Below are 11,915 nucleotides of genomic sequence, written 5' to 3'. Positions count from 1 at the left end.
TAAATAAAAAAAAAGAAAAAAAAAAGAAAGTAGAGACATAATTAGGAAACTGTAGTGGTAGAGACAAGAATGGAAAGTGGGTGTTCTCCTAGAGAAGAAGGAGAAGGAAAAGAGAGAGAGAGTTAGAGGAAAAGAATGATACATGTTGTCTTAAGTTGAGATAAAGAGATTGTAGAGCTTCTTCAAACTTGTAGGAATTCCATAATTTAAGCGCCATTACAGCCTTATTGCAAGTGAGTTTCAAAACTGATTTCTGCCATTAACAAGTGTAATTCTTCAAGTTCTTTAGTTAAGATTTCAATTTCTAGAAGGTTGGATATAGGGTGTTTTTTCAAGATTAAGCAATTCAGTCATCCGATCGATCTGAAATTTTGAACAGACATTCATCTGCCTCGGACTTGATTCAAATCTGAGACCATTCTGATGGTCAGATTTGAAAATATCCTCATCCAATTTTCCCTTTCTTTCTAGATTTTGAATTTCTGCAATTATTATGATTAAAGAATCGATTTGTTATCTTGTTTGGTTACTATTGCTGAGATCTAATCCCTCATATCAGTTTTGATTGGATAAAATGATTCTGGTTTTTTGATTATTAATCTGATTTGTGGTTTGACTAAAATTCCCTTCTCCAAACATTACAAGGATTGATTTGTAACTTCAGACCCAATCATTGGATCAATTTCTAAATTTCAGCCACTATTCTCCTATATGTTTACTGAACTGAGTTTGAGTTTCAGCCCCATCCATCGATCTGATCTAGTTTAATTTGATTTCTCCTAAATCTGGTCATCCATTCTTTGTAATTTCTTGATTCCTGAGTTTTTACTTTTCTAAATACTTTTAATCCAGCCATCGGACAGTGATCATCTTTTGACAATTAGTAGAGCCACTCTAGTGTTGGTTTCAATCCAAATTTGGCGAATATAAGGCGACATGCAGTTTTTCCTGTTGTATTTTATAAGTCCAAAGAAACACCCCTATTTGAAATTTTGAATCCAATAAAAATAGGATTGCCTGGGTCCTAGGCGACTGTTGCCTTATTGCACTGCATGCCACCTTTATATGTTTGGACTTATAAAAATACTAGCCTACTACTATACGTTGACATTGAGTGCAATGTTGCCTTATAATAGTAGGCTAGTTTTTCCTGTTGTATTCTATACCACTGCTCGCTAGTAGAGCTTGTAGAATTATTTTTGCAGGGATACTGCTCTCTGTTTGCTCTCTGTTTGGGAGCGTGGCCTACACCAGAACTCCTTGTCTTTATCTCTCTCTTCTCCCAATAGGGGGCATAGATGTCATCACATAGAGGGGGAGGAGAGAGATAGACACATGGAAGTGCTGTCATATGCCATGCTTTCAGGCAGACAACAGTTCCCCACTTTTAAAATATAAAAATAATAGACCGCCGTGATATGGGTGCTTTTTATGTGGCTTCTTTTCATGTTATGAAGTCCTCTTTGAGTTAGCCAAACCTGTTTTGGGGTTGGCGTGCTGTTGTTGTTGTCCTCTAGCCTTTTTTGCCCTTTTTTCAATAAAATTCAGTCAATATAAAAGGCTGGGTTTTCCTGGTGGGCGCATAATATCTGCCATGTGGCAGGTTGGGTGGTGCTGAAATTTTGTTAAGATGTAGACCCTAATGTCCCCTGCTCATATGACAAGTTTCAACCTAGAAAGAGTTTGTCGAGTAGAATAATAAGGGATTGAGAAACTCAGGACCAGCGAGGCGTGTGGACACGCATGCTGGGGAATATGATTGCTTTTGAGGCTAAAATTTGACAGTTGGACAAACTGGATCATTTCTTAAATATCCAAGAGTTGGAATCGCCCAATGACCCTTGCACTGATGTGCATGCAAGAAACCCTTTCACCATAATTTATTTAAAATGCTAAAAGAAAAATTACATACCCTCTGAGCCCTCAAATCTTGTGTGTTAGGGTTTGTTGAGTCTGATACCGCTTGTCCCTTTAGGACTCCAGCACATGGATATGCATTCATGTGACATAGATTCATATTTTTATATTATTTCTGCTTATTTGTATTATAGGACTGGGGCGTTACCTGCTTTTCTGTTCTGGTTCTGTTGTTGCTAGGTGTGGAATATTATTGAAGTTGATTTAGGAATCTTTTTTCTAAGTTATATGGATGCTTATAGCGAAACTACTTGGGATGCTCTTGCCCTAGTTCTACATGAGTATTTTTCTGATGCATATTAGTTGTATGGTTTCATTTATTGCTATTCTTGATATCAAGGATTGCCACTGATTACTTCGTTCTTGTAGGGAACAAAAGCGAAGGAAATTAAAACAGGATGGCAACTGTAAGAATGAAAGAAATCTGCTTAATACCAATATTGAGAATCGTAAGAAGGTCCTCGATGAAGAAAGCAGTTTGGTATGTCTGACAAACCACTTTCCTTTTTAGTTCTTTTCAAAATTTGCTATTTGTTGCTGCAGCTCCTGAAAAATCCTTTGTTTGATCAGATTGGTGTGCTTTGCAAATTTATATTTCTATGGTTTTGTTTGTTTTATAGGGGGTTCAAGTAAGAGGAAAATATAATCGTATGGGAGAGTTGAGGAGAGAAGACGAATCTCGTCAAGGAACAATTTTAAAAGAGAAGGAAGGTCTAGATGCTGATGAGTTAGAACTTGCAAACATGCCTACACATGATGATCGTAAAGATAAAATTGTATGTTTTGAGGCATCACTATAGAGTTTCATTTGGAACTTCTGTCTTCTAATGGATATCAATATAGGTCTTGGATAACATGAGACTAATTGACTGGGTGAAGTAGAAACTTTACATAGTTTGTGATTTCTGCAGATCAATTGAGCTATATAATATTGGAATTTGGATGTTCATCAATTTTTTTCAGAAAGAATCTGTCATTTTTTGGAAACTGCAGAAACATTGATTCTATCCAGCATCATCTTTTATTACCCAATGCTGGTGATGCTGCAGTTGTTGTAGTCATGTTTTTGTGATATCCTTTTTCTCTTTACAAAGTGGTTTAGGAGGCATGCGAGGTTTGCACCTTGAATTGCACCTTGAGACAAATAACAAGGAGAATGCCTTGAGGCCTGACACCTGAGGCCCAAGGCTCACACATCATGTGTCAGGCACATTCCCTTGTTATGAGATATTGGCAATGTACTTGATACATTTGAAATTTGTTCTTGCAACATCGTTGAGATTTGTTGTAATATAGGGTATAAGGGTAGAATTGTCTATAGGGGCATATTATCTTTGTACTCGTATCCTTATTGTTATAAATAGGGAGGGACCAGTGTTGATGTGACACAAGTCTCATTCTCCCAAATTCCATCATGGTGTCAGAGTAGAGATCCACATTGGGATTTGAGCCATAGGGTCGCTGCCGCTGCATCCACCATAGCTCCATCGAACCCCACCACCTAGCGCCTTCTCTTCTCTTGGTTTTTCTCCTTTCTGCGACTCGATCTTGTCTTTCTCTTGCAACTCGATCTCGTCTCTCTTTTGTGACTCGAGTCGCTCCTCTCTCTCGTTTTTCTCCCTCTCGTTCTACCCTCTCTTCTCTTTCTCACCTTCCTTCTTCTAGATCGAGTCCCTCACACTCGACTCCCCTCCTTTTCGTGAATCACCCTCGGTGGTGATTCCTTTATCCCACTGAGGGTTTTTTCCCTCTTTTCTAGTGATTATTATGGCTTAAGAAACCTTCCTAGGTTTCAGATTTGAGATCTTTGAATGCTTTGACAAATTTTGGTTGATTTTTTGGTTCCACAATTGACCAACAGCCATGTCTGAGGACTTTACCATATCTACTCCTGTGGAGACTGGAAACCATGGTTCTCATGGAGACTTTCCCACCTTTGCTGCATGCTTCATCAAGTTAGATGGAAGTAATTATCTGATGTGGTCTCATTCCTGCTTCCTTGCAATAGATTCCCGTGGCTACTCAATCTATCTGACAGGGGAATTTGAGAAGCCTGTTGCTGCTGGTCTGTCTCAGAAGACAGGAGTTCTGTAAATTCTCTGGTGATGGCTTTTCTCATTAATTCTATGAGCCCCAATATTGCTAGGGGTATCTTTTGTTAGACACTGCTGCCAAGATCTGGACGGTTGCTAAAAAAACATATTCTCAGGTCGACAATGATGCTCGGGTATATGAAGTGCGCAAAAAGATTCATGATATCAAGCAGCAGAACCTGACTTTATCCCAGTATTATTTTGAGTTGTGGACTCTGTGGCACGGACTGGATTTTTATGAGGAGTATCACCCTACAACTACTACAGATGTTACAAACTTCAAGAGAAGAGAAGACAGAATCCTAGTATGATTTTTTGGCTGGTCTCAATATCGAACTATATTAGATTTGTGCCAATGTTCTCAACAAAGCCCCCTTTCCATCTCTGGAGCAAGCTTATGCCCTGGTTCAGTCAGAAGATAGCCGTCGTACAGTGATTTTACAGCCCTCCCAGGATCGGTCAGCCCTTATTGCAGGTTTGCAGGTATGGGCTCTGGTTCTGGCTCCTCCCATGGAGGTCTTCCTCATACAGGTGATCATTCTTCTTCTAACAAGGATCCTATTAAGTGTGAGTATTGTGGGAAGGAGCGCCATAGCAAGGAATTCTGTTGGAAATTACATGGCCACCTTGTTAATTCTAGACGTGGTCGTGGATGGGGTCGTGGTAGTGGTAACTAGAGATAGGCAAATACCACTGATACATCTGATAGTGCACCTAATTTTTCAATGCCCCGTTATGAGATCTCTTCTCTCATGCGGCAAATCATGACCAAATTGGAGCCTTCCAAAGCTTCTGGGAGCTCTACCTCTACCATGGTTGTTTCTGATTCCTATGTTGCTGGTTCAGGTATCTCCTTCTGTGGTCTTAGTGTTTCAATGAGTTCTTCTCCATTGATTATAGATTTAGGCGCCATTGATGACATGACCGGTTCTTCCAATTTATCTCTTGAATATTCTCCTTGTTATGGTAGAGACAAGGTACGGGCTGCTGATGGCAATCTTTCTCCCATTTTTGGGAAAGGTTCAGTTCAGTGTTTTCCCAATTTGTTTCTATCCTCTGTATTACATGTTCCTAATTTTTCAACCAATCTTATGTCCATTAGTCATTTAACATCTAATCTTAATTGAAAAGTCACCTTTTATCCTTCCTATTGTGTGTTTCTGGATCTGGTGACAGGCTGTGGTAGAATGCAAGGTGCATTGTATCCAAGTTTTAAGATCTTGGCCTTAGATTTCGCTGGGCCAAAATACCGAGATCTCGCTGAGATCTGGTATTTTTTCCCCCTGTAATCTCGGTGGCCATATGGGCTTTTTTAGCCCTTGAAACTTGTCATATACCCTTATTTTAGGCATTCTAAATGCAGTGGAGACCTCAAACCCAAAATGGTAGTTTGACTTCGGATCCTATATAGGTAGTCTTCGGACATTTCACCTTAGACTATTCCACAATGAAAACAAACAACTATTGATCATGTTTCTATGAAAAAAATGATTTTGAGAAGTTGTTTTTTCCTAAAACTATTCTTGGGAAGAAAAGGATCTCCAAAGGTTGATTAAGTGATAATCTCTAATCTCCAAGGGTTGAATTTGTTAATCTACATTGTAGAGGAGAGATTTGGCAAGAAAAACCATTAAAAGCTTACTTTATTTTTACAACCGAGTGAGATAGGCGAGAGATGTCGAGTTAGATCAAGATGAAGGTTGAAATTATGTATATGCTCCATGTGACTTGGTCTTGAGTTGAGTCAAGATTGAGATATTTACCGAGATCTCGACCAAGATATTGTACATTTTATATATCACCAGTGATCTCATCTCGCCAAGACAAAAAATGAGTTAATAGCAAGATCTTGCCGAGATCTTGAACCATGGTTGTATCTGCTTGAGGCTGGTCTTATTTCGGTTCCCAGTTCTTCAGCTCTTCAGGCAGACTCTGTATCAACACTTTCTGAGTTACTTTCTTGGCATTGTCAATTGGGTCACCCTCCATTAGGAACCTTAGCTAGATTTTTCCAGCTTTATTTGAAAAATGTAATGCCAATATTTTTTTTTTGCTAAACTTGTGTGTTGGCTAAACAGACTCGTTGTATTTATCCCAGTTTGAATAATAGAAGTGATGTTCTTTTTGCTTTAATACATTTTGATATTTGAGGTCCATCTCGTTATGTTTCTATTACTGGGTATAAGTGGTTTATTACTTTCATTGACTATTGTTCTCGGCTTCTTGCACCACTTGGACATATTTGATGCACCATAAGAGTGAAGCCTTTCAGTGCTTTAAGCTTTTTCATAATAAGGTTCAAACCCAATTTCAGGCCACCGTTAGGGTTCTTTATAGTAACAATGGTAGGGAGTACATTGATGGTGCCTTTCAAGATTACCTTGGAACTAAGGGAATTCTAAACCATACTAGTTGTTTTGCCACACCTGTTCAGAATGGTGTGGAGAGCGGAAGAATCGTCATATTTTGGATGCTTGCTTCTTGATGTTTTAGACGCACATTCCTCCTCAAGATTGGAGTGACACTGTTCTCACTATTGCACACTTTGATTAATCGGATGCCCTCTTGAGTGTTACAACTCTGATCTCCTCTCACTGTTCTTTAACGCAACTCTGATTTTGTCGTGCCTCCCAAGGTATTTGGTTGTGTCTGCTATACCGCAATCACCATACACATGGGAAATTTGATTGTCGAAGCGTCAAGTGCATTTTCCTGAGGTACTTTGCCACTTAGAACTTAGAAGGGGTACAAATGCTATCATCTACCGACCCATCACCCATTGCTTATTTGTGACCATGGATGTGATTTTCATGAGTTTGTTGCTTGTTATGGGTTGTCCCCTTTACAGGGGGAGCAGTTGGATCAGTTAGAAGATGTGGAAGATGTGCTGCCTATTGTTCTTCCTCTCATTGCCGTGGATACTACTCAGGAAATTGTGGCCCGGAGGGAGAAGCCATCTCAGGTTCCTGGTAATGGGGATGTGTTGTCGCCCTTGAAGTTTTATACTTAGCAAGCAACATAAGCATCAACAACCCACTATTGCTATTGCACCAACTCTACCCAGCCAACCGTTGCATGCCCTTGATCCATCAGCTCCTTCTGGTAATGATCCATCTCTTGAGTTACCTATAGCTGTTCGTAAAGAACCTAGAACTTGTTCTCAACATCCCATTTCCAACTTTGTTTCTTACTCCTCTTTATCTCCTTCCTATCATACCTTTGTGTCTACGTTGTCTTCTATGTCTCTTCCTCAGAATTGGTAGGAAGCTTTGGCTGATCTAAGATGGAAAGTTACTATGGTTAAAGAAATGCAGGCGCTTAAGATGAATGGTGCATGGGATCTTGTGAGTCTTCCTCCTCATAAGAAGACTATTGGGTGCAAGTGGATCTTTGTTGTGAAACAGAAGACTGATGGTACAATGGATTGTTACAAAGCCATACTTGTAGCCAGAGGCTTTACTTAGACGTATGGGATAGATTATCAGGAGACCTTTGCTTTAGTGGCAAAGATGAACACTATTTAAGTTATTCTGTCTAGTGCTGTGAACCGTAGTTGGGAGTTGCAATGGCTAGATGTGAAGAATTCCTTTCTTCATAAAGAGATAGAGGAAGAGGTGTACATGGATATCCCACTTGGGTTTGGTAGTCTTACACAAAAAGGAAGGTCTATAAGCTCAAGGGAGCTTTGTATGGTCTTAAACAAAGTCCCCGTGCCTGATTCGGTAGCTTCCATAAGGCCATGATATATGTGGGATACACTTAAAGCAATGTAGATCACATTCTCTTTATAAAAAGGTGTGGTTACAAGATTGCGGTTCTCATTGTGTATGTAGATGACATAGTTATCATAGGGAATGATGCCGAGGAGATCTCTCGTCTCAAGAAGTTTCTTGGGCACTGAATATGAAATTAATGACTTGGGACAACTTCGTTATTCTCTTGCCATAGAAGTGGCACGGTCTACCAAGGGCATTTTCCTCTATCAAAAAGTACACTCTAGATTTGTTGTTTGAGGTTAGCATGCTAGGATGTAAACCCTGTTACACTCCTATGGAGGAAAATATTCATTTCTCCAATAAAGTTGGTGAACTGTTGATAAGGGGGTGGCGGCTGGTCGGGTGTCTCATTTATCTCTCCCACACCTGTCTAGACATTGCATTTGTTGTCAGTCTGGTGAACCAATTTATGCTTCCTCCCTATTCCTCCCATTTGGATGCATTCCACTGTATTCTCTGCTACTTAAAGTCCTCTCCAGGGAAAGGGATCCTAGTTGCTCCACATGGTAATCTTCTGATTGAGGCCTTTACAGATGCTGATTAGGCTGGTTCTCCACGATTGGAGGTCTACTACTTGTTATAATATGTTTGTTGGTGGGAACTTAGTCACATGGCGTAGCAAGTAGTCTATGGTGGCTATGTCAAGTGCTGAAGCTGAATTCAGGGCAATGGCCCAAGGAATTTGTGAGCTTTTGTGTCTCAAAAATCTTCTTGAAGATCTTGGTGTGCTGATCACTCTTATGAGGAAGCTTTATTATGACAAAAAGTCTGCTATTGGTATTGCTCCTAACCCTGTTCAACATGATTGTACGAAACATGTCGAAATTGATCGTTACTTTATCAAGGAGAAGCTTGTGCCAGATCTTATTTGTGTTCTATTTGTGAAGCCTGCATAGCAATTGGCTGATGTCTTTACTAAAGGTCTTAGTAGTAAACTTTTCCATGTTCTTGTATTCAAGTTGGGCATATATGATATCATAGAACCAACTTGGGGGGGGGGGGTTGTAATATGAGGTATAAGGGTAGTATTGTGCATAGGGGCATTTATCTTTGTACTCATAACCCTATTATTATAAATAAAGAGGGACCAATGTCGATGTGACACAAGTCTTATTCAAATTCCATCAAAATTTATAGTTCAGATTTTTAAAATGTCTTCTTGTTCATTATATATTTCCCTGAAAATTACTTATTTTCATATTTGTCCTGTATTTCCTTTTTTTTTTCCTTGCACATGTGAACTTTTAGACATCTCATGATATTTTGCATTGCCATGTTGCTCCATGCATTTAGAGGGCGGACCTTGGCGTAATGGTAATAGTCTCTTCGCGAAAACGGGGGCTAAGGCTGGATACATTATGACCCTCTCCAGCCCTGTAGTGGCGGAAGCCTCGTGTACTGGGTCTTATGCTTTATGCATCAAGTCGTATGCCTTGCATTTTAGGGTGTGGAATCCTCATGACATGACATAACCATTGAGAATGTTTATTGTAGTCGGTCATGCATGAGAGGTGTAGGATGTTGTTTGGAAAAAGTTGACATGAATTTTTGAAACTCCGATTTAAATGTACCAATAATTTAAGGAAAGATGTCAACTGTTAGTAACCTACAGGTTTATATCTAATTGGAAATCACTTACATTAGTATATATCAACTGCTTAGTGTCTCAGAAAGTAGCTAGGTGGGTAATGATTTTTTAATGTTTTTTCTTATAAACTATAGACTTTAGAATTCAGTGGGGTATTTGTCATAAGCTGTTAGCATACTTACATGTTTAATTGTGTCATTACAATTGCGGTTTTTGAGCCACCATGGCTTTTACAAGGGAGCATTTTTCCTTTACATCAGGAAATACTTTTTATATCTCTGATGGAATTTAAGACATGTTATCTTGACTTGGTTGTTATTAAGGGGGTATTTTTCTGGTTTGTGCAAGGTTTTTAACTTAAATCCTGTTAATAGAAAAGTCTAGGCCATCAAATTTGGGAGCGGGAATCTTCTCAAAAAGAAAAGAGGTCGAATTTATTGGGCAAAGAAAAAGCTTTAGATGAGAAGAAAGAGGAACTGAGGAAGTGCCTAAACAGGTCAAATTCTTTAGGTTAAACAACTTTTTTTTTTATATGGATTTCTACTTTTTCTGTTTTTTCATTCACCTTTTCTATTCATGGTGTGCAGTCTGAGGGACATGGAAAGTGCAAATAATAAACTTTTACAGGCTCTGAAAAATACTGGAGCTGATTATATATTTCAGGCTTATCAATGGGTACAGGAACACCGCCATGAGTTAAACAAGGAGATCTATGGTCCTGTCCTCCTTGAGGTGCTTTTATTTGTATGCAGGCTATTCTTTTGTATTCATCCTTACATTGGTTACTGTGCTTTATAATTTCACTGGCATTGCATTATCAGGTCAAGGTTCGACAACCTGTATTTGCAAACTACTTGGAAGAGCATGTGCCTAAATATATCTGGAAGGTATTTTCTCCAAATACCAATGCCCCCACCCCCACCCCCACCCCAAAAAACAGGAAATATTCTTTATTTTTTAAGATTTTTATTGGAAGCAGAAATGTATTTGATGAATCCATAACTTGTTTTCTAATATGCAAACTACTTGAAATTACTGAGTCAAGGAATTAAAACAGTACCAAAACAAAGGCACAAAATTCCAGATTTAGAAGAAGACAAATATAACCAAATTAGCAGGTCTGATCAGGCTATATGCCTGGTCGAGTTCTTCTTTTAGGGGCTATGAACTATGCTGAAAAACTCCGCTTGATACAAATGGATGAATCTGAGGGGGATTCCTAGTACTACTAGGACAGGGGTAAACCTGTCAAAATAGAATTCAGGTTGATGATGAGATTGCAGATATTATAGACCAACAGAATATTAGTAGATGTCATTAATTTCAGATTCTACAGACCAGAAAATAGGCCATGTCGATTTCAGACTTCAGGACTTTAAGAGCAATCCTACTTGAGGTAGGACTTTCGGGAACAACAGCAGATTTTAAAACTGAAAACAGATTATGGATACAGCAGTATCGAGTGAAGAATTCTGAAATCAGAACCTAGATCAGAGATGTAACTCACCTTCAAAAGCCAGAGTCATAGTGAAGATAGGATTGGAAATCACAGGGAGCTTTAGTGGACAGAATTGCAGAAATGTAAAAAAGCAGTACAGTACCTTAATGAAAAATAAACATAGAGCAACGGCACCTGGGCTTCCCACTGCATGGTGTTGATTGGATTCACACAAAGAAGAGCATACCACGATAGGAAACAAAGACAAAGCTTCTCATTGAGTAAAAATTCGTTTACAATGCTGTACCCCCATACAAACTTATATAGAAGACTCAAAAACAGACTCATAAACTAAAAAGAAATGGTTCTAACCCAATCCTTAACCATAATCATTGGGGGTTATTACAAACTATACATTGCTTATTTATAGAAAAAAAAATCCTAGATCAACTTAACTACTAATAAAATATGATATCTAAACTCTCCTAATTAAGACTCTTGGACTGCTAAGGAATCTAGAATTTTAGATTTTCTAAACTAACTGATAGACTAACAACTAGTCTCTTAAGCATCAACGAGACAACCATGGGATCCACTGAACTAAAATTTTAAATAATGTGTGTCACTTAAAACAATCCATTTTTGGACTTCATATTTTAGTCCATTACAATAATAAAACCCATAAACTAAGACCCAACCCAAACCAAAACTAAAACCTTGCCCAAATTAAATCTGGGCCTGCATTATTCCCTCTTTGTTAGAAAAGACCCGTTCTCAAGTCTTTTAGTGTCATAGCACCACTGTCACCTGCTTGGCATCCTTGATCATCTGTTTTGATTGGACGATGTCCCTACGCTTCACACAAGTAAAGTCAGGAACATGCCTCCTCGTCATCCACAAGATTTGTGAAGGAAGTAGGAGATCAATGGTCTCGATCTCCCACAACTTCCATTGGACCATCAATAAACTGCTCAGCTTCAATCTTGGTTGTGGCCTTTTCTTGAAGATCGTGCACTTTTAGTGGTTCTTTGTGCCATTCAATTATAGCTTCACTTTTCCAATGGAACCCTTTTGTGACTTCTTTATAATACTCTCTATAATCA

General features: G+C 38.8%; 1 protein-coding gene across 3 annotated transcripts in view; it reads left to right on the top strand.

Annotated features, from left to right (window-relative positions):
- The window catches only part of LOC122063505 (structural maintenance of chromosomes protein 5), a 58,789-nt gene that overhangs the window by 22,439 nt on the left and 24,435 nt on the right, over positions 1-11,915 (top strand). For 2 of the 3 annotated variants that reach the window (XR_006135360.1, XM_042627201.1), the window contains exons 8-12: positions 2,287-2,398; positions 2,538-2,693; positions 9,749-9,870; positions 9,962-10,106; positions 10,196-10,261. Coding sequence is in view for 2 of the 3 variants with exons in the window: in XM_042627201.1 (XP_042483135.1) it covers positions 2,287-2,398; positions 2,538-2,693; positions 9,749-9,870; positions 9,962-10,106; positions 10,196-10,261 (601 nt within the window). In the remaining variant the exon portion in view is untranslated. The remainder of the gene's footprint in view (positions 1-2,286; positions 2,399-2,537; positions 2,694-9,748; positions 9,871-9,961; positions 10,107-10,195; positions 10,262-11,915) is intronic. The other variant, XM_042627202.1, reaches the window with a different exon arrangement.

Source organism: Macadamia integrifolia, unplaced genomic scaffold, assembly GCF_013358625.1.
Source record: "Macadamia integrifolia cultivar HAES 741 unplaced genomic scaffold, SCU_Mint_v3 scaffold1342, whole genome shotgun sequence".
NCBI lineage: Eukaryota > Viridiplantae > Streptophyta > Magnoliopsida > Proteales > Proteaceae > Macadamia > Macadamia integrifolia.
The sequence above is the reverse complement of the archived record's forward strand: the minus strand, read 5'-3'. Positions and strand labels throughout refer to the sequence as shown.